The 23,042-nt window shown below is 42.1% G+C and overlaps 1 protein-coding gene across 2 annotated transcripts in view; it reads left to right on the top strand.

The window, feature by feature from the left end:
- The first annotated feature begins 2,870 nt into the window (after window positions 1–2,870).
- Window positions 2,871–23,042, top strand: part of MTR (5-methyltetrahydrofolate-homocysteine methyltransferase) — a 94,915-nt gene continuing 74,743 nt past the window's right edge. Inside the window, exons 1-5 of one of the 2 annotated variants that reach the window (XM_033431310.2) lie at window positions 2,871–3,332; window positions 11,914–12,128; window positions 17,788–17,877; window positions 19,920–19,989; window positions 21,760–21,852. In XM_033431310.2, the coding sequence (XP_033287201.2) occupies window positions 3,299–3,332; window positions 11,914–12,128; window positions 17,788–17,877; window positions 19,920–19,989; window positions 21,760–21,852 (502 nt within the window). In that variant the 5' untranslated portion in view covers window positions 2,871–3,298. The remainder of the gene's footprint in view (window positions 3,333–11,913; window positions 12,129–17,787; window positions 17,878–19,919; window positions 19,990–21,759; window positions 21,853–23,042) is intronic. The other variant, XM_033431309.2, reaches the window with a different exon arrangement.

The following is a 23,042-nucleotide window of genomic DNA, read 5'->3' on the forward strand; positions in this document are numbered from 1 at the left end:
CACGCACAGGAACGAAGACCAAATGCAGCAAAAATAAATAAATATAAAACAATAAAATAGCACCCATATTAAATGAAGTGTAGGTTAAAAAAAATAAAAAAATAAAAATTATTTCTGATTTCCCTCCATGTTTAGGACACAAATTTCCAGGATTCAAAGACAGAACTTTAAAAAGTGTTTGTCAGAGCACTTTCCCCTCCTTATACCTCATTTATAAGTCAGATAGATTAGCAATTATCAATTTAGCTCTCAATTCAACATCTTAAGTACCAGATTCCTGTCTATTAAACAAAAATACTTGACTACTCTTAGGCAAAACCAAAAGAAAAAAAAATAGAAAAAAACCAAAACAAATTAAAAAACCAACCCCTCACAAACAATAAGAACAACCCCCCCCCGAAACCAAAAAATCCAAGTCAAAGAAGAAAAAAACAAAAAACAGAACACATTGCATTTTCTGAGAAAGTTTTAAAATAATTCTTAAAATTACCTACAGGGGAGAATCCTTCCTTGTCTCTTCCAGCTTCTGATGTTTGCTGGCAATCCTCAGCATTCCTTGGTTTTCTCGACGAAAAATTGATTAGTCGATCTAAGAAAGAAACAGAAATTTTTATTTGAGCCAAATTTGAGGATTATAACCGGGGAAAAGCATCTCGGAAAGCTCTGAGAACTGTACCGCCCGTTAGAAGTAAAGGCACTGTTACCTAAGTTGTTTGAGACAGAGGGCTGTACATCAAATGACCTATTATTGACAGTTTACATAATCCAGATCTGCAAGTACAAGGTGGTGGGTCATGTGACCCCTTACAAGCTCAGGAAGGAATGTTATCTTTTAAGGAGTTGTCTTGGTGCTGGGAGAATGTTGCTCTTTATGGTTGAGCAGCATCCTGCTGATGTGGAAGGTTTGGTCCATGCATAATGTAGACACAATGCACAGTGACGGGAGAGAGGAGGCCAAAGGGCAGAGAAGAATTTTGTATGTTTAAATTTTTCTTGTCTGGCCATAAACTATGAATTTTACTTCACAGTTTGTAGCTGCATCACACCAACATCTGCCTTCACTGTCACATGACTGTTTTCGTCTTGTGCATCTCTCTCCTTTTCCTATAAGGATGCCACTCTGCTCCTGTATGATTTCATGTTAATTACATCAACCACCACCCTATATCCAAATTTATTCACATTCTAAAGTACCGGAGTTTAGGACTAACCTCAACATATCTTCCTGGGAGGACACAATTCAACCCACACGAGTATTCTTGGAACTTTTAAGTTGTGTGAGTTTTTGTAGTAGGAATTCACTGCCGCATTAGGCATCATGTATCCCTTAAATCTTGTTCCCCTTTTACAACTAAGAAAATAGTGAATTTGGTCAGTTTTATCTGAGAAAGTAAACTTCTGATGACTTGCTAACAACAGAGACTGATATACAATACCTGGAATTTTTACTAGGATAGGGGATAGTAAATGACTAGGTGCTTTTAAGATTACTTTTCAAGAGAGACATCAACAAACTTGGAGAGAGAGGTGAAAAATTTTAAACTAGCCCTTACAATCTTAACAAGACCTTCAGCTATTCAGGGATATCCCCTCCCTCTCACACTCTTGTTTCATTCTCTCCCCACTCACTCCATTTTCCCCCCTCCAGGTATTACCGTCCTTGGTAAGGATGCTATACACATTACTATAATTTTGTAGATTTAAACAATTGAGGTACAATTACATACAGGAAAATGAGAAGGGCAAGCAAACTTGTGCTCTTTCTGAAAGTTAGTAGGCTTCATTATTTTGTCTCTATTTTATTTTATTTATTTATTTTTTGCGGTACGCGGGCCTCTCACTGTTGTGGCCTCTCCCGTTGCGGAGCACAGGCTCCGGACGCGCAGGCGAAGCGGCCATGGCTCACGGGCCCAGCCGCTCCGCGGCATGTGGGATCTTCCCAGACAGGGGCACGAACCCGTGTCCCCTGCATCGGCAGGTGGACTCTCAACCACTGCGCCACCAGGGAAGCCCTATTTTATTTTTTCTAGATTCATTTGCTTTTCCTCCTAGCATGCTTAGCCGTACACAGCTGTCTTTTATTTTCAAATTCTCTCAAGTGCTGTGTTCTACCTGGGAGTTTCTCCCAACTGGAATGGCCTTAGCTGGCACACACCTTTCCTTCAGAACTCAGCGTCTTCTTTGAAACCTTCCCTTGGGTTTCTGAGTTCCTTTGGCACAATGTATGTGATTCTTTTTATTTTTCCCTGTTCAATTACTAGTCTTAACCAGACTGAGTTCTTCCTCTTAAGACAAAGGTGGGGGGTGTGATGTACCTGTCTGTCTTTGCATTCCAAGTGTGTAGCCCAAAGCCTGACACATAGTGCGCGCTCAATAAAAGTTTATTGTCAGTGACAATTAACACGCATATATGTACTTCATAGTTTTCCCTGCGCGTTCACACGATCTTATTTGATCCCTACTACAACCTTATAAAATAGTAATTATCACCACCCTATCATTTCCTATTTTATTAAGTGTAGAGTAGAGACGAAGAAGTTAAGTATCTTGCCCCGCGCCAGTCAACAGTAAAGCGTGACTCGCACCTGGTTTTCCAAGACTCCCAAGTACCGGGCTCTTGACATCATACAACATGTTGAGGTCAGCGCCAACTTCACACCAGGATTTAAACTTGGGGAGACCCGCTGCGGCCGCACTTTCGGACGCAGGGCTGAGATGCGCAAAGCCTCAGAGGGGCACCTGGGACCCTGGACTACATCTCCCAGAAACCCCTGGGGGCAAAGCCTCAGGTGAGTGGTTGAGATCTAGCAGCCCATAGAGCCGCGACGAGCTCCTACAGACCAATCACGGGCCTGAAGGGCGGGTCCTCCCACGCTGAGGCTGGATTGCGCGCAGAAACTAACAGTATTCTGAGTTTCCCCAAACCCTGAGGGGACTCAGAGTCTCGGCCGGCGCCTCGGCCGCCACGTCGTCTTCGTCTTCGGGTCTATCCCGCGCCCTCCCGGCGACCCGGCCTCCGGTCGCGCGGGTCTAGCCGCCAGGCCCTTGCCGAAGACAGGCCAGGTGGCCGAGAAGAAAGCACGTGCTTGAGCAGTGGTCTGGGCCAGGGGTCCGCCTGTCGTCGCCGCGCCGCGCCAGGGTCCTGAGGGGAGGCCCCTCCCTCAGTGTCCCCCGGACTCCGGCCTTCTGTGAACCACTGGCCCCGCGCTGGCTGGCGTGGCTCTGGGCCGTCACGTGTGGAGGGAGGGTGCGTCTTCCCCGCCGCGTCCCCGGCCCGAGGAGGAGAGGACTCCGCAGCATGTCCCCCGCGCTCCACGACCTGACGCCATCCGGTAACGCTACGACCCGCTCTCCGCCCTTCGGTGGTTTATTGCCTCCTAATCCCTGGGGTGATTCAGTCACCACCGGAGACACCTGGTTAGGTTTCCCCGTGGGCGGGCGGCGCCTTTGAACTTGCGGAGGAGCCCTGAGGTACCACGTTTTCTTGCTGCGTTCCTTCCCTCCACCCACTTCCCCCTTCCTCCCCAGGCAAACAAACCATCAAATCCGTAGAGCACACCCCCTACCCGCAATGCCCCCGAAACACATTCTGAACGTCAAGGTAACTACACTTTGCAGTTTGACGTAGCGTATTCCTGCAGGGCCCTATAGAAGTTTTGCATGATTGAACATTCTCATTCAGCATATGTTTACTGAGCACCTAAGCCAAAGAAGGTTCAGGCGCTGAGAGGTAAGGAAGCCCAGAGAACTATTTAAAACTGCGTTGAAGTTTTATTTTACACTTCGGGGTTAGAGCAGTAGTGCTGCAAACTCCAGTGTGCATAGAATCACTATGTTAAAATAGATTAGCAGGTACACAGTAGGTCGGGATGTGGAGTAATAATCCTGAGTGATTTTGATGTTGGTGGCTCCGGCATCAACAATGAGGGGAAAAAAACGAACAAACTAGTTTAGCACAAGAACAGAATATATTTTCAGCTTTAAAATGAGCTCTGGGCCTTTAATGCCGTCCCTGATTATAATTTGTGGACAAATACACCCATAAAAACATGTGAGGTATGAAGTAGAAAATGAAGAAACAAGAGAATCAGTAATAAGGACGGAACAGTAGCAATGCTATGACAGATGATGCTGTTCAGCTCAGGGAGGAGCGTGAAGACTGAATTCATAACTCAGAAATTTTTCAGAGGTGAGCTAGTGACCCTTTAGATTGTAAGGTCCTGATAAATGGGACCGTTAGAATTGTTCATGAAACAAGTGGAACTATGACTGAGAAACATTTGATCACTGTTGCTATAAAGTAAGACCTGTATCTCTCACAGGGGTGTCATTTATTTATTTGAACAATATCTCTTACCGATGACTTCTGGCACTCCCCTCCCCGTTTAATTAAAATAGGAGGTAAGTGATTTCCCTTATCCAGCAGCAAAATGCCTCTAAAGATTTAGAATAGTTTGAATACTGAGTGATCTTTGTACAGCAGATGAAAGGAAAATTGTTGAGTATTTGAATCTAGCTCAGCTCCCTGACCCCAAGGCTCACTTCTGCAGCTTCTCTCTGTGTGGGCAGCCTGTATGTTGGGGTGAGAATCAGGTTTTAACTTCCCAAAAACCCTTACTTAGTTATTGGTGTCCAGTCTTAGTGAAGCTCTTTAATGAAGAACTGGGAATTCTTGAATCTCGAGGTCAGGCCTTAAGCCTAAATGTCCATGACCTCAGACCATGGTTGTACCCGCTTAGGAAAGAGGCTGGTGGGCTAGCAAATACTTCTTGTGAGAAAAGTTTAACTACAGCTTCTAAACATTTCTTAGTTTCATCCTTGCTATCTATGTTATCTGGAACTCAGTTGTTAAGTGATTAATGAAAGAATGACTAAATGAGCCAGGGAATTGATATCAACCAGTTACCTGATTCTAATTCTTCCCTGTCTTATTAAAATCAAAGCGGAAATAGTATATTTCAGAAATGGAACATTGCACAAGCAGAGAGATGTCTACAAAGTGTAGCAAGTTGGTGCAACCTAGAAGTTAGAGATTCAAAAATGAAGTATCTTGCAAGGGACTTATAGGGCAGCAGTAAGATAGTCTTTAATATAGTAAAGTCAGGAAACTGCTGAGAATGTGTTGGGATCATTTGTTTACAATGCAGAAAATGAAAACTTCTTTTCCTTGCTCTGTGTGTTCCCCAGTTAGTGCAGTGGATATGGGAGTCCTAAATAAATCAGCTACATGGGATCATTCTGTCCCCAGAGGAAATGTGTTCCTGACACTAATTTATTACCTAAAATCCTGTGTATTAGGGGTTTATTTGTTTATGCCTTCATCTTGTCATTCTTCAGGATGGTTCTTAAAGGTGATAGTATCTGACTTACCCACCTCAACATCTAATTGGTGTTTTAACCAGTTAACCCATGTTTGTTTATTCTTTGGAACACTTATTATGAATCACAGTATTATTACTGGGAAATAAAACGTTAGTGGTAGAAAAAAAATCACCCAAATAAAATACATTGGCTAGGTCCTCTCAAACTGGGAAAAATACTGTGATCTCTTAGGCTTGTTAGACAAGGACTCTCTCTTCTGGACTGCATATCTATATAATACATATATATGTTAAACTTAAAGGTATTTCTGAGACACTGTTGTAACTAGTCAGTTAAATGAAGGACCTGCAAAACTTCTACTGTGAAAGATGTTAGGGAGAATCTGCTCTGTTTAGAACCTGACTGGTCAGGAGTAAAATGTACAGAATGTACAGAATGTTCTAGGGCTTCCCTGGTGGCGCACTGGTTGAGAGTCTGCCTGCCGATGCAGGGGACACGGGTTCGTGTCCCGGTCTGGGAAGATCCCACATGCCGCGGAGCGGCTGGGCCCGTGAGCCATGGCTGCTGGACCTGTGCATCCGGAGCCTGTGCTCCACACGGGAGAGGCCACAACAGTGAGAAGCCCGTGTACCACAAAAAAAAAAAAAAGTACAGAATGTTCTAGACCTAATGAACTGAATACAGATAAATACCAGAGGTTTGATTTGTTGTTTTTGTTGTTTATGGGAGAGCAGCATTTCAACAAATGCTCACCCTGCCAAGGGAAAGGAGAATTGTTAAGGTGACTTACTCTTATGAGAAGGTTCTGGAGGAGCAATGGTGATTAGAAGCCAGTGAAAGATAATCCCCTACTGGAAAGTCTTGCGGAACACATAAAGATTAGAACAGTGAACACTTATGCTAACAAATATGGGAGGAGGATCTTTTAGTTTCTCTTATGGTAAATCTTACGTTATCCCCCAAAGGATAAATAAACATGTGGAAAATGTAGATGCATTGGATTTTTAAGGACCTCAGTTGCAGAGGAGTTTTGTGTTCAATCCTTACAATTTCCACTCATATTTTTTTTATTATGTGTTCCCGTTTGCCTCTATTTTCTGTTCACAATTCTCTTGCTCCTGTTTCACATATTTCCACGTATTTGTACATTTCCTTGTAGACTCTAGTCTGTGTATGTATTTTTAATTCATATAAATATAAACCTGGTAGTTAGTCATTTCTAACTTTCTCCCTCAATATTCTGTCCATACAGTAGAGCAACACAGAGGTAGATCCGGCTACCACCCAGTAGTATTCTGCATGAGCATCCTGCACATTTGACTTTGCCATTTCCCAAGGTTGTCTGCAACTTGCCACTTCTATAAACATCCTCTGATTTGTTCTCTGTGGATCGATGGAGACTTTGTTTGGGAAATACCAGGAGTAAGATTGTTGGGTTTTCCTCATGCTTAATTTTACTGACTCCTGCTAGGCTGCTCTCCACAATGGCTGTATCTGTCTATGTTCCAAAAAGCAAGAGTTCAGATTTTCTTTGGCATTATCCAGTCTTCTAATTATTGCCCATCCATTGTGTATATATTGGTTTTGTCTTGTTTTAATTCCGGTCTCTTTGATAGTTAATGAGTTGGAGCATCTCTTCATATACTTGTTGATTATTCAATTTTTCCTTCTCTTGGTTTGCTTATTCACATCTTTTGCCCATTTTTCTATTTGATTTCTTATTGATTTGTAGGAGCTCCTGGTACATAATAGATGTTAGTCCCTTTCACTTACACCTTTTTTTTTTTTTTAAATTTTTTTTTCTTTGGCCGTGCTGTGCTGCTTGTGGAATCTTAGTTCCCTGAGGCGGAATCTTAGTTCCTGCTTAGTTCCCTGAGCAGGAATCGAACCTGGGCCCCCAGCAGTGGAAACGCGGAGTCCTAACCACTGGACTGCCAGGGAATTCCCAGTCCCTTTCAGTTATAGACATTGCAGAATCTTCCTCCAATTCATAATCTGGTTATTACTTTTGTCTGTGGTGACTTTCATTTAACAGAAATTCTTAGTTTTTATGTAATCAAATTCACCTTTTTTTTTTTTTTAACATTATAGGTTGAGCTTTTTGAGTCTTTGGAAGTCTTTCCCTATGCTAAGTAATAAAGATATTCTATATTTTACTTTCCTTATTTTATGATATTGTTTTGTAGTATATCATAGTATTTGGTAGACCAAATAATCTCTTCCTACTTTTTAAAAGTTAACTTAGCTCTTTCTGGACTTTTAGTCTTCCACATAAGTTACAGAGTAAGTTTATCAAGTTTCTCATAAAAATTCACATGTTTTGTCTAGAGTTTACAAAAAACCTTTGATCTCTTACATATGTGATGACTCTTAACAAGATATCACAGTTTGTATGTGTGGGGATGGGGTTGTTTTATGGTAAATAGTGAACTATCTTTTTTTTTTCTGGCTTTGCCACGCGGCATGCGGGATCTTAGTTCCCTGATCAGGGATCGAATCTGTGCCCCCTGCAGTGGAAGCCCAGAGTCCTAACCACTGGACGGCCAAGGAAGTCCCTATAGTGAACTGTCTTACAGATTGAAAACAATCTATATTTCTGATTTGAGAAGTGAATACAGTGGAGGCCTCATGAAAAAATGCTTAGACTTCTTATGAAAATGGGAGAAGTGAGGTGCACTCCATTGTCAGATTTGCAGTGAGTAGAGAAAAGCCAAACCAACACTGATGAGCTAGACCAGGGTGGGAGGAGGTGGGGCATTTCTTATGTTGTTAAGTTAATTTCTCCTTTCTTCTTCCTGTCTCCTTAAGCATCTGTGCACGTGGTCAGTGGAGGAGATAGAAGGACAAAGACATGTAAATAATATGATACTGATTGACTATTTTGCTGATGCGAAAGGCATATTTCATTGTGGAAAAGACTGGGGTTTTTTTCGTAGAAGGTTTGAATACTTTTTAAATTTCAGATGCATCACTTACTCCCCCCCCCCCACCATGTCCACACCCTGTGCGCCCACAGTTGGGTGATTCAGTCACACCTACTTAAGCTCACATGCTCTTATTTCAGGGTGGATTGCAGCTGCATTCTTTTAAGAAAAAAGGAACTCAGTTGAGCATATAGGTTAAAGTTTTTAATCTTCTCTCTTCTTATTCCCCATCTGAAAGGATCTCCATTTAAAAGTTTTCACCGAGTATTGTCTTCCCTCTGCCACATTCATGTTCATTTCCAAACCTGTAAACATGCCATCCCTGCTTCCTGCCCCAAGATGAACAGAGCTGATAGCTTCAGGCTTATGTGATGCTTTTTCATGGTCTGCTGGACACTGTAGTATATAGAAAGCAACCTTTAGAGTTTCAAGCCCAGCTCCACTTTTTATCAGCTATGCAATAATAATGACATAGTAAGAGTCATTAACATTTACGGGCTGTTTATGTGAAGGATATATGTCTCATTTCATGACTTGTGTGATTTGAGAGTCCCAGCTGTTAACATCTGAAATTTGCTTTCGAACACATTGTTTCATTCTCTTATCACACTTTCTGTGATAAAGGCGGGGCATATCTTGTCCAAAACCCCATAGCTACTTATGAGAGTGAGGACTAAAACCCCAATTTCTTGGCTTTTTTTGTCGTCACCATTAACTTAATCATGTCAAATTCTGGGTGCTTATTAGCTGATAGGACAACCACATCATGGGGTGTCCAAATTAATGCCACACCTGAATTGCCTTTTTTGACTTTAGCTGGAAATGACTGGACCACTGCCGGATTGCCTACCAATCTTTCTATTATACATGTCTCAATAAGCCCTGCTTTTCTTCACATTCCCAGGAAGTGATTTTTTTCCTTTAGTACTTGAAGTACTACTGGTCAGATCATTGGATCTTAACTTTGTTCCTTTTTCAGGAAGAGTTTTCTTTCACCTGTCAGTTCAATAAACAGAATTAGCCAGTGAGTTGGTTTTGGAAAGGAATAGTAAACCCTGAAATAAGCATAATGTCCTTTGGGAAAGAAACCAGATATTGGCAAATTTGCCTTGCGGGTTGCTAGAGCAAACCTTTCTGAAGCCTATTAGGAGTAGATCAGTCAAAATAGCTCTGTAGCCATCATTTAGCTCCTGTTTCTGTATTGAGTACCTAAGACTCTGGACAGTAAGACAGCGCTGGCTTGTAAATTTGCACCCAATGCCAGCTTACAAATCTTCATACATTACTAGTTTGGGTTTTAGATGACCTTCTCTTCTTTCTCATCTTTCCTCACTTTTTTGCTGTCTCAATTAAGGAAAGAGTTACTGAACACTTAGGTGCCAGGTACTGTCCTTGGTATTGCTAGGGACAGCGATCAGTTGGTGTAGTCACAGTCTTCTCCTCCAAGAGGCTCAAATAGCTTAGAGCCAGCTGCATTTTATTCCAGCTTTGTTCCTCTTTTAGGGAGCACAGAAGGCCATGTTGACAGCAGAGGTGGGTGTCATTGTGATTTGTGGTGAATAACTTGTAACTTTGGTGGGCAGTAAGGGATTTTTTTTTTTTTTTTTTTTGCGGTACGCGGGCCTCTCACTGTTGTGACCTCTCCGGTTGTGGAGCACAGGCTCCGGACGCGCAGGCTCAGTGGTCAGGGCTCACGGGCCCAGCCGCTCTGCGGCATGTGGGATCTTCCCGGACCGGGGCACGAACCCGTGTCCCCTGCATTGGCAGGTGGACTCTCAACCACTGTGCCACCAGGGAAGCCCGGCAGTAAGGGATTGGTGAAGGTTTTTGAGCAAGGGAAGCAGCTGGTTTAAACTTGTACTTTAGGAAGATGAATCTGGTCGTGGTGCATAGGATGGGTTGGAATGTAGGGTGACCAGGTATAGTCACCCCGGTGGTCGTAATCTCTTACCTTTGTAGGACACTTGATTTTTTACAAAGCATCTGCATATCTGATCCCATTTAACCTGTAAGACAACTCCATGAGGTAGGATGAGCAGGTATTGTTATTCTCAGTTTTCATGGATGCAAACTGAAGCTCAGAGAGGATCTGTGATGGCTGGGATGTGTAGTAAGGGCTTGAAGAAAGGGTGGCACTGGGGCTGGAAGGTGGGCCCAATGTGAATGCTTTTTTGGTTTTTGGGGGTTCTTTTGGCCATGCCACTTGGCATGTGGAATCTTAGTTCCCCAACCAGGGATCAAACCCATGCCCCCTTTCTGTAGTGGAAGTGTGGAGTCTTAACCACTGGACCACCAGGGAAGTCCATGAATGGCATTTTGGATGCCAGATCTATAGGGCTTGAGATCTGAGTAGATGCTGGTTATCAGGGCAAGTGAGGAGTCAGTTGACACTGAGGTTGTCGGGTCAGGCTTCTGGGAAGGGTGGTGCCATTCACAGAAACAGGGAGAGCAGACAGGAAATTTGGCAGGTTTGGATTTGGATAATAGATTGAGGGGCAGGTGGGTATTCTAGGGGGCCGTCACAGGTGGACACCTTGAAATCTGGGTCTAAGATTGGAGCCAGTGTTTGAGAATTCGAAGGTCGTGGGTGCCTTTGGAGAGTAATTGTGGTAGAGAGGCAGAGGAGGAAGCCACAGCGAGAAGACAGGTTGAGCTAGAGCTGCCCGGGGTTGGTGGGGGTGGGGGGGTGGGGGGCGGAGTTGGAAGGGAGGAGCAGTGGGAGGTGTGGGTGGAGCTGGTCAAGTGCTCTTCTTTAGGTGCAGAGGGAGCCGAGCTGCAAGAGGATTTTGAGGTGGAGGGGGGTGAATTTGAGGAGCTCCCCAAAGAAGACTCTTTTGTACAGGATTAGGTGAAATCACCTGTGAGTGAAAAGGATGAGAAGGATTTGGTGCCAAAAGCAAGCAGAGGTTTGGGACAGCAGGTGTGGGAAGTGTTGAGAGCGCCGAGAAAAGGTGAACCAAACGAGAGGCTCCATGTTAGGAATTTTCAGTGACTCCAAACAGCATGGTTTTGTGGCTTTCCAGTAGTTCTTGGAGACCATAAAGTAGGATTGGAAGGAGTAGGCCTTGGGGCTTTTGAGGACCGGGAATTAGGAGAAGTCAAGGGCACAGGGAGAGTTGAGAATCTCCAGGGTGTTAAGCAGCCATCGGTCCGGAGGTGGAGCAGGGGTGAGGAAAACCCTGTGTGTAGGCTACGTGAGTTCTGGCAGTAGGTGGGAGAGACCGTCAAAGTTAACAGTCTAAATGGCAGTTTGGAATTATTGATGGCTTTCAATTATCAAGCTAAATCTCCTTATTGAGGGGACACATGCACAGAACCAACAGAGAGCCCTAGAGATGTTCTCCGGCAGGTGGCCTGGCCTTGTTAACACTGGGCTCTTTGCTGCCTGTTTTGCTCATCTTCGAAACAGGAACAACTAGAGCCTACTTTAACCTTGGTGTGGTGCTTTACCAGTGATTCTGTGCTGTGTACAGTGTCCTATTTCATTAAGCATTGTTATTTAAACATTCTGGGGCAGCATTTTTCAAATGCCTCAAGGTTACAAGCACATGTTTTATGAGCCCCATTTACTCCCTGTTGTGAATTAGTATAATTTAGTCTACACTCCCTCTCCACACACGTTTTCCCCCTTTCATTTTGTAAAGTCCGATTTTCACTTTCTTTAAAGCAGGAATGAAGAAGACCCTGCAGGATGAGATTGACGCCATCCTGCGGGAGAGGATTATGGTGCTCGATGGAGGGATGGGGACCATGATCCAGCGGCACAAGCTGAGTGAAGACGACTTCCGAGGACAAGAATTTAAAGATCACGCCAGGCCCTTGAAAGGCAACAATGATATTTTAAGTATAACTCAGCCCGATGTCATTTACCAAATCCATAAGGTAAAGCATCCCCAGGTTCTTATATTTTCATCCTGTCATTCCGAAAGGCCTTTGGTGTCCTGAGGGCAGACCACTGGGCCAAGTGCTCTGGGGGAGAGGGAAGAAAGGGGTGATTTGTTCAGACAGAGGTGGCTTATTCAGAAAGCAGGTTTTGGGCACCATATAAAAGTCGTATTGAGCATTCAAGATAAGGAAATGAGGAGGGCAGGTTTTCTGCCTTTGAGGCATTTCAACGACAGTGAAAAACCATAAAATCCTGGACAAATTAGGGTTTTTACCTACACTAACTTATTTAAGTCACCACAACAGCCCTGATGAAGTAAAACTGAAAGGTAGTTGTTATTCTCATTTTGTAGATTTGGAAACTGAGCACCTCAGAGTTTAAATAACTTGCCTGACGTTACAGAGGATAACTGACTTGAAAACCCGTGTTCTTTCATGCCATTTTCCTGTCTTTAATAAAAATGACTAGCCTTGGTCAGGGAACTAAGATCCTGCAAGCTGTGTGGCATGACCAAAAAATAAATAAATTAATAAAAATGGCTAGCCAACATAAAGAAATCAGAAGCAAGTAACTGGGTATTGCTAGACTTTTAAAATTTAAAAATAAGTGTAGGACTAAATTGTTTCATAGGTTATCATGGGAATTTCATAGGATTATGACTAGAAGAGATAATAAGGTGATTTAATCTGTTTTTCTGGTCTGCATTCAATTTGAAGGACAAACATATTTACCAGGGAAGTGAGAAAGTCTTATCTTTTGGAGAAGGGCATTGTTATAGGTGTTTCAGACTTTTTTTTAAAAAAATTGAGGCATAATTGACAAAGAACATAACATTGGTTTCAGGTGTACAATGTCATGATTTGAAATTTGTATATATTGTGAAACGGTCACCATAGTAAGTCTAGCTAACATCCGTTACCCTACACAGTTGCAATTTTTTTTTCCTTGTGATGAGGATTTTTAAGATCTACTTTCTTAGCAACTTTCAAATATACAATACAGTAGTATTAAACATAGTCACCATGTTGTACATTACATCCCCATGACTTATTTATTTTATAACTGGAAGTTTGTACCTTTTGACCCCTTCCATCCATTTCCCCTCCCCTCCACCCTCCACCTCTGGCAACCACCTTCCTTCTTTTTCATAGCTCAGTTGTATTCCATTGCATATACATATAACATTTCCTTTATTCAGCCATCAGTGGACACATAGATTGTCTCCATATGTTGGCAACTGTAAATAATGCTGCAGTGAACGTGGGGGTGCATCTGTCTTTTTGAGTTAGTGTTTTTGTTTTCTTTGGATATTACCCAGAAATAGAACTGCTGGATCATGTAGTAGTTCTATTTTTAATTTTTTGAGGAACGTGCATTCTGTTTCCCATAGTGGCTGCACAAATTTACATTCCTGCCAACAGTGCAAGAGGATTCCCTTTTCTCCACCTCCCCACCAACACTTGTTATTTCTTATCTTTTTGATAATAGGCATTCTGATAGGTGAGAGGTGATATCGTGTGGTTTTAATTTGCATTTTCCCTGATGATTAGTGATGTTGAGCATCTTTTCATGTACCTGTTGGCCATCTGTATGTCTTCTTTGGAAAAATGTCTATTCAGATCTGCCCATTTTGTTTTTTTGGCCGTGCTGCAAGGAATGTAGGATCTTAGTTCCCTGCGCAGGGATCGAACCTGCACCCCCTGCAGTGGAAGTGTGGTGTCTTAACCACTGGACCGCCAGGGAAGTCCTGTCTTCTGCCCATTTTTGAATTGGATTGTTTGGATTGTTTTTTGCTACTGTGTTGTATGAGTTCTTTGTCTATTTTGGATATCCTTATCAGACACATGATTTGCAAATATTTTCTCCCATTCAGTAGGTTGCCTTTTCATTTTGTTGATGGTTTCCTTTGCTATGCAGATGCTTTTTAGTTTGATATAGTCCCACTTATTTATTTTTTGCTTTTGTTGCCTTTCAGACTCTTCTTAGAGAAAAAAAAACTCAAAAGAATCAGTGATTAAATGATTCATTGAGGGTGGAAAGGACCCTTCTCTTGGGTGGTCAAGACTTTGTTCTAGATAAGATGCAGAACAGTTTTCATTTGAAGAAGAAGTAGGAATGCCTTTCCTTTGGTCATGATGGAAATTGTAGTTGCTGGAAGATTTTAAATTGGTCCTTGAAGAGTTTTGGTTCTACGAGTTTTTCTGCGAGGCCTGAGACTATGTAGTCAAATTGCATTATAAAATTCCAGTATATTGTGGATTGGGAATGCCATCGTGGGTATGAATTGCTTGGCGTGGTTACAAACATCAGTTCTTATTATGCAGTTGGTAAAATCACCACCCTCCCCCAACCCCCCGACACCCAGGCCAGCCCATGATGTGTGGCTTTGTCCTTATTCAAGTGGATTATCACTAGAGTATGAGCTTCCTGAGGGCAGGAATTTGGGCCTGCTTTTCACTACTGAATCCCTACTGCCTAAAACAGTATCTTGCACATAGTAAGTCAGTAAATTTTTTTAAAAATAAATTTTATTTATTTATTTATTTTTGGCTGCGTTGGGTCTTTGTTGCTGCACGGAGGCTTTCACTAGTTGCAGCAAGCAGGGGCTACTCTTCGTTGCGATGCACGGGCTTCTCATTGCGGTGGCTTCTCTGGCTGTGGAGCACGGGCTCTAGGAGCGCAGGCTTCAGTAGTTGTGGCTCGGGCTCAGTAGTTGTGGCTCGCAGGCTCTAGAGCGCAGGCTCCGTAGCTGTGGCACACGGGCTTAGTTGCTCCGCGGCATGTGGGATCTTCCGGACCAGGGCTCAAACCTTTGTCCCCTGCATTGGCAGGTGGATTCTTAACCACTGCGCCACCAGGGAAGTCCCAGTAAATGTTTTTTGAGGGAACGAATCTTTGTCCTGTGAGTTAGATAGGCATGTAGATAGAACAGCAAGTTTCCCAAGATAGGGACATGAAGCAAAAATGACTGTAAATACCATAAGGTGTAACCTAGCCGTCCCATTCGTGGGGGAATATTGACTAGCTGGAATTCTCTGGATGTAGAGACCGTGTCGTGTTCATGGATGAGGAAGGGAAAAAGACTGGGTTATTTTCACACTTAGTTATTTCTAGTGGAGTTACTGACCATAGAGCTGATCCCCTGATACTGAATTTTAATGGAATGGCCAGGTCCTATTTGAAGTGCAAGTGTCTGACACTAAGCTTTTTTGATTGTAATGCAAGTGCCTGACATTAAGCTTTTGGTTGCGGAGGCATCGTTTCAGAGGCATCCATGTCAATTAACACCCTGCCAGTTGTGTGACACATCTGCTAGCTAAACAGCCAGACCAGGAACCAGGCTTCTTCCAGCCATGAAATTCCCTTTTTAGAAAGGGAATTTTCATAACCTCGATGAATTACGCTGCTTTTTCCTTCCTAAGCCCTAATTTCTGCTCTTAGGTTTTAAGTTCTCCAATAAAGAGTGAACCCACAAAACCCTAGGCACCCCTGCATTGACCCCAATAAAGGCAGAACCCCCGGTTTTCTCGGTCATTCCTGCCCAACCCCCACCTTCCCCCAGCTACCTCACTGTATGGCCCGGGCATGCCTGTGAGTAATAAACCTTGTTTTTTTCCAAAAGTTCCCTGATGGTTGTTGCTGAGGTGAGTCTTGCAATCATAATAAGAACCAGTAGCGCCAGTGTAGCTGTGGCATTGGCTCGGTCCTGGCTCAGCACAGGCGGTAAGGGCCTATGTGAGTGCATCAGGCATTCCTAGCCCATCACTGTTGATAGGCTGAGACCAACAGGAACCAATATTTAAAACACCTGTTGGTAGCCTGTGGCCTTCTTGTCATTAATGACCTCCTTTAATCTTGACAGCTTTCTATTGATTCATGGGAAAACTGAGGAGAAATTAAGTAGCTTGCCCTTATCACATGTGTTTTAAATTGGTGAGAATAGGCTTGGAATCTCAGGGGTGTCATATCCGGGGCTCATGAGTGGGATGTTGTTCTGGGAAAAAAGGTGGAGAGAAAGGGTGAAGAGCTAGAAGAAACACCTTTTAAACTTTATATTATTTAAAATTTTAAATCTACACACAATTGGAGAAAATAATAACTAGGAATTTAGAAATATTTTTTCCCTAATTATAAAGACAATATGTGTTCATCGTTACAAAAATAAAATGTCTAGCTAGATGCTATAGAAAGCATAAAGGAGAAAATTAAAACCACCTGTGATATCGATACCAAGACATAATTGCCATTCACATATTTTAATTTATATTTCAGTCTAGTTTTCTGTGTTTGGATTTTTAAAATTAAATTGGGATTATTATTGCTTCATACTATTTTATAATTTGCATTTTTTACTTAATACCATGAGCCTTAAATATCCTGAGACATGGTTTTAATAACTTCATAATAATCTATTCTACATATATACCATCATTTACTTAACTAACCTTATTCTTAGGCATTAAGGTTGTTTTCAGTTTTTCTTGCTCTTTGTTGAAAAACTGAATTTTAATTTGTTCTTATAAAACAGAACCCATAGATAAGAATAAATTCCCTTTTTACCACTACTCCAAATTTCTGTTTTTTCCCCAGAGATAACCACTTACACTAGTTGATGTATGTCTTTCCAGATCATTTGTTATGCATTTATGTATATGTATATATTATGTATGTACATGTATACATATAGATGTCTGTAGAAAACTCAGTACTATTTGTGTGTATGTATGTTTTAAACAATGGTGTCATGGTTTACATATCAGTCAATTTTGTTTTTCTTCTCAATACTTTTGGAGATTTTCTGTGTTAGTGTATGTACATATATGTGCACACTGTTTTTTAGCTGCCACATAGCATGTAATAAAACGGAAATATTATAGTTTATTTAGTCATTTCCCTAGTGATAGATAGTTGGGATGTTTGTGACTTATTATAAATGTGTGAATCTTGGTTTTCATTTCCCAGCTCTTCTGCAAACAATGTCCATCTGCTTAGGTGGGGTTGGGCTTACTCACTATTGGAAAATCAAGAGATTCCAGAATTTTCATCGGATTGAGGTTGAGATGTGTCCAAAGAGTGAAACAAGGCAGAAATGTTTCAAACAGGGAGAACCGGAGGGCACCGAGGTCCTCAGGGTTTCGTAAGGGTGCAGATGTGGCTCAGAGGGACCAGGAGCTGTGCACTGAAACAACGGTGGTCAGAATCAAGACTGCAGAGATAGTGCCCTTCTCAGCGGGGTTCTCACTGTGCTGAAGCAGAGAGCTGGCAAAGGAACAGAAGGAATGTTCCTTGGCCATCGTGTGCCAGAAGCTTGGTGTGTGATCTGTACCATCATCTGGCCACCCGGTGAAGTAGGGTTAGGGTTATACTATTTTCAAATGAGGAAACTGAAACTCAGAGTTTAATGAACTTGACTCAATTCACACCACAAGTGAACTTTGTCTGAATTCAAGTTCTGTGTTTATTTGTTCATATCACAGGCCTTTCTGTGAAATCCTTAGGTCTTTTTGCATCCCCAGCCTCTATCTAGTACAGTGCCTTGCACTTAGTAAGTGGTCAAAAGATGTTTGGTGGCCTTGGTGAGGAAAAGACTAGTTTATTGTTGGGGGACAGGGATTCTAAAATTCATAGCATTGACATTACTTTCTCTTGTGGCAGGATTACTTGCTGGCTGGGGCAGATATCATTGAAACAAATACTTTTAGCAGCACTGCTATTGCCCAAGCTGACTATGGCCTCGAACACTTGGTAAGGCTTTCATTTTTCCTTGTATCTAAGATATTCATGAGCGTTTGCTGCATTGGTAATTGCTAGTGAGAAAACCAGCCAAAGCTGCAGAGTCAAGCTAATGCCTAGTTATCTATTATTTGTGGTCAGATGCGGAAAATGGTTAGAATCGCTTCTGCTTATACACACAACAGCCCATTCATTTTCCAGCTGCTTTCTTTATGGGCAAGTAATAATCAAATAAAAACGATACTCATTATGCAGTGACTTGAATAAAAGCATAATGATTGGCCATGTGCACAGTTCTGTGAAGCCTTTTTAAGTTGGGGGCCAGATTTGGTTTCCTTTCTTTAAAAAATTGTGGAAAAATACATGTAACATAAAATTTACTATTTTAACCAATTTTAAGTGTACAGCTCAGTGTCATTAAGTACATTCACATTGTTGTGCTACCATTACCACCATCTGTCCGTGGAACTCTTTTCACCTTGTAGAACTTAGACTCTGTACCCATTAAACAATAATTCCCAATTTTCCCTTCCACCTCAGCCCTTAGAAACCACCATTCTACTTTCTGTCTCTATGAATTTAACTCCCCTAGCTACCTTATCTGAGTGGATCATACAGTTTTTGTCCTTTTGTGACTTATCTTGTTTCACTTAGTTTAATGTCCCTAAGGTTCACTGATGTAGCATGTATCAGAATATCGTACTCTTTCGAGGTTGAATAATATTCCACCGTATGGATATGCCACATTTTGTTTATTCATTCATCCGCTGAGGGACATGGGCTGATTCCACCTTTTGGCTCCTGTGAACAATGTTACTATGAGCATGGTGTACAGATAATCTGTTCTTCATCCCTGCTTTCATTTCCTTTGAGTATCTATACATAACCAGAAGTAGAGTTGCCGAATTATACACTAATTCAATGTTTAATTTTTGGCGAAACCACCATACTGTTTTCCACAGTGGCTGTATCATTTTGTATACCCACCAATAGTGTACAAGGTTTCCAGTTTTTACACATCTTTGCCAGCATTTGTTTTGTTTTTGTTTTTGTTTTTTCCTGATAGTAAGCATCCTAGTGGGTGTGGGGTAAAGGATTTCATTTCTTTTTAGTCAACAGGATGCTTCCATATTCAAGTTTTGTAAATGGTTAATGATGAAAATATATGGTAGATGCTGAGGTCCCCATTTCTGGGTGGGATTTTTCCAGAACTTGCCTCTGTGTTCATGCACATAGTTCTGAGTTCTCTGACACTGTTTTCCCTTATGGTGATGGGGCTTTGTGAAATCACTTGCCTTGTGGGTTATCAAGGGAATTATTTGAGGGCAGGAGTTGGCAAACATTTTCCGTTAAGGGCCAGACAGTAAATATTTTAAGCTTTGTTGGCTAGTACTGTCTCTTTTGCAACTACTCAACGCTAGCATTATAGTGCAAAAGCAGCAACAGACAATACGTAAATGAATGGGCTTGAGTGTTTTTCGGTAAAACTTGCTGGCACTACTTTGTATGTTTCTGCATGCTTGCTTTATTTCCTAGTGAGAGGGTTCGTGGCCCTTCTCCAAATTCTCAAGAGTTTCATAATCTACAAAAACTTGAGACCCACTGATTCCCACCATTGTACGGTGTAGGAAGCCAGGACCTGGAGGAGTTCCTAAGGGAACCACCCTGGCAGGTAGTGACAGAGCTGGTTTTAGAACCCAGGTCTTCTGTCTCTGAAGCCCCTGCTTTTTCCATTACTATGCTTTTTTCTAACTCAGAATATTTCACTACATCAGCTTATTCTGACATGCCAGACGTCCGGAGATTGCCCTTTTTGCCAGCTGGCTCATGGTTCTGTGGAAGACCGTAAAAGCAGTTCCCAAAGACTCTTGCCTTTCCTGTTGCCCTCAAGGCTGGGGCCGCTGGTAGGCCTTTTTGACTAAGATTTCATTCAGACCTCAAACTAATTCACTCCACCTTTCCTTACTGAATAAAACTGTGTTTTAGAAGGTCATGAATTCCTTATTTTATGGAGGGAAAGAAGGACAAACTAACATTTGCAGTTGATGTGTTAGGCCTACAGGATGAACAAGTGCTCTGTGGGAGTGGCCAGAAAAGCAGCTGAGGAGATAACTCTCCAGACAGGTAAGGAACAGTTTTCTCCTTTTTTTTTTTTTTTTTTTTTTTACAAAGATGTTTCCTTTGACATCCTCAGCTATAATATACTGTCCTTACTGCCCCTTTTCCTTTCGCGACAGTTGGCCTACAGCAGCACTGCAGACACCATCACGTACTTGTTTGTAGGTTACTTCTCTGCAGTTTCATAGTCAAGCATTCAGTGTCACTCTGAATTGACTCTGTTTCCTTGGGCCTTGGGCTCAGGGTTTACGCTGTGTTTACTCTACTGGGTGTTTTATCCTAACTTTGTAGGTAGAACTGTGACTTCCTTGTACATTTACAGCTAAAATGATTTGTCTCCCTTTGGAAGTACGTCTTTTGGTTATTGAGGCACAGCTGTTTTGGTTACATTGGTGATCATTAAGATATTTGATCTTCTCGCTTGAAAGCTTCCCTCACCCCTGTGATTTTGCCTTATTTAGGTAAAGAAAGATTGTCTTTTGAGCATCTTCTACTTCATACCACTAGTGTCTTTGAAGGCGCTGTGTACCACACAAAGAGGGTGGCATGAGAATCAGTCTTACTGGGATTTGAAAAGTGCCTCCCTGAAGTAACTAGCCTCCTGGCTGGCTGCCATAAGAACACTTGGGCACCAGCTGCAGGGGAGGCTTTGAGGGTGGGAAAGGAATGGAAGAAATACCTGCCCCTTAAGATTTGGAAACGTGAAATTATTGCCAACAGGGAAGATGTAAAGCAAAATTGTTGGGAAGTTAGACACAGCATACTGATGAAGACTGAAGCAATTTATAGGAGCTCCGTTTCTGAGAGATAATGTTGAAATCAGAAGGGCATAGACTGTTGCCCCAACAAAGTCACAGGTCAGAGGCTATCAAACCAGCTAAAGCAGGGAAAGACAAGGACGTTTTTCTTACACCCATGTTATTGTTCAGCTTTGGGGAAGATAAAGAATATCGGGGCTTGTAAGCTGTTCAAAGGCCGGGCTATCAGCTAGTGGGTAGTTTGCTCCAGTTAGATGGTAAAGCATAACCACCTGGTTAAAACCACCAAAGGTGATGAGCACTGCGGCCCTGCCCTGTGTTCCCATATGTAAGAAACACAATATCTCCGGCTCCTTTAGAAGCACCTAGACTCTAGCCTAGAGGAAAGCTTATTAAAACATTCATGAAAGAGTTTTAATGTGAGATTTGATCTGCTTCATACTTGAATTTCAGGCTTCATAATTGTTAATCGTGATTTAATATTTTCCCCCAGCAAAGGCCCTGTAGTACAGCAGTGGAGAGCATTTCAAGATCAATGCTACTGTGAAGAACTTTTGCAAAACCTATGTTCACGACCTTCAGGGTTTCTTAAGATTAGGGAGAGAGAGCATTTGTTCAAGCATAGCTATGGTGATAGGAAAGGATTGCTAACTGAAATTCTTTGAAGCCACATGTGTGAGAATTCAGAGTTTTTGGCTTGGCGGTAACATGTGCACATACTTTATATTTCATAATTTCCTCAGTGGGATCCAGGACAGCCTCATAATCAAACATCTGTTTGCAGTAAAATCTATGAATCGTCCACTAAGTGAGGTAAAGACTATAAATAGCCTCTTGTAGTTTAGGAGAGGTCAAGTTTTGTTGTCAAATGAATTAAGGAAAAAAGTGGGGCTTTTGTGCTTTTTGGATTTCAGAGTTACGGACAAAGGATTGTATACCTGTGTTCTAGGGGAAATCTGATAGCGTATTAACTTATGAGCTGTTTAGAGATTTCACACTTGTTTTTCTTTTCCTAAAGGAATTAAGAGGTATGTGGCAGGAGCTCTGGGTCCAACTAACAAGACACTCTCTGTGTCCCCATCTGTGGAAAGACCAGATTACAGGAACATCAGTGAGTATGAGATATAATCATTGACCTTGGGCAAGTACCTCTGTGTTTCAGTAATCTATAAATCTGTAAAATGGGGCCAATACCAGCATCTACTTAAGGATTATTGTGACTTAAGGGCTTACAGCAGTCCCTGGAATGTAGTAGACATTAAGATAAAAAGTGAGCTAGTATTAGTCATAGTATTAGTATTACTCATTTTGAGCCTGCTTTCAAAGGTGCATGTTGTTGTGTTTGGGCTTCTTTATGAGCTGCGGAAATGAAACCAATCAAAATAAAACTTTAAACTGAGAAGTTGAGCAAATATAGATACCAGGCCTTGGTCAGTTATAGGATAACCCACTAGACTCCCACTTTATTTATCAGAAAACAGTCTAAGCTATATATGCATGCTAGCATTGTAAACGTTGTAAACCACCATCTGTAAGCATACTTGCATTGAGAGTGTATGAAAAGTCTAGAAATCTAGGGCAATTTCTTAAGCATCAGACTACAAAAAAACAAAAAGTATTGAATGATTAGAGCAGAATAGTAATGATGCTACGCGTGGTAATGAGTTCTGTGTAGAAGGCAAGTTCAGGCAAGTGTGGATTGTAGGTTTTGGTGACAGATACCACACTTTCCACCGGGGGTTGCTCATTCTGGGCTGACGTGTGGCAGTGAGGAGCTAACGTTTCCTGTCTCTTGTGCTGAATAGGATGAAGTAGGCTTCTCTATTGAATATATGAGCATCTTTTCTCTCTTGGGTGAGAGATCAAATGGGGAGAGGGGTGACCTCTCAGATGGAAGTAGACATTTCTAACAAAAATTTTATCTAGGAGTGATTAGACACTTTTGTGTTTGAGAGTGAAATTGCCCCCCAGGCAGGTTTCTTCTCTGACAGAGTTGGTGTCAGAGGGCAGGAGCAAAATCTACAGGACCGCAGACTTTTACCTTAGAGGGTGTGAGAGAATGTGATGCAACCGGTGTTGTATCCAGATCAGTGTGACACGTTTCTCCTGTTGTTCCTCACACTCATCCCTGAATTGATTAACACCATCCCTGGAAAGATCTATATTAAAGATCTTAAAAGTAAGAGCCAGGGCTCAAGAAATCAAACACCTTTCCACCCAGCCACTCATTCTCGGCTCACACATGGGAAGTGAGCCCGTGTGCTAAGTGCTTAGGAGCATCTGTGTTCAATTTGCTGGTTT

This window comes from Orcinus orca, chromosome 14 (genome assembly GCF_937001465.1).
Source record: "Orcinus orca chromosome 14, mOrcOrc1.1, whole genome shotgun sequence".
NCBI classification, from domain to species: Eukaryota; Metazoa; Chordata; class Mammalia; order Artiodactyla; family Delphinidae; genus Orcinus; species Orcinus orca.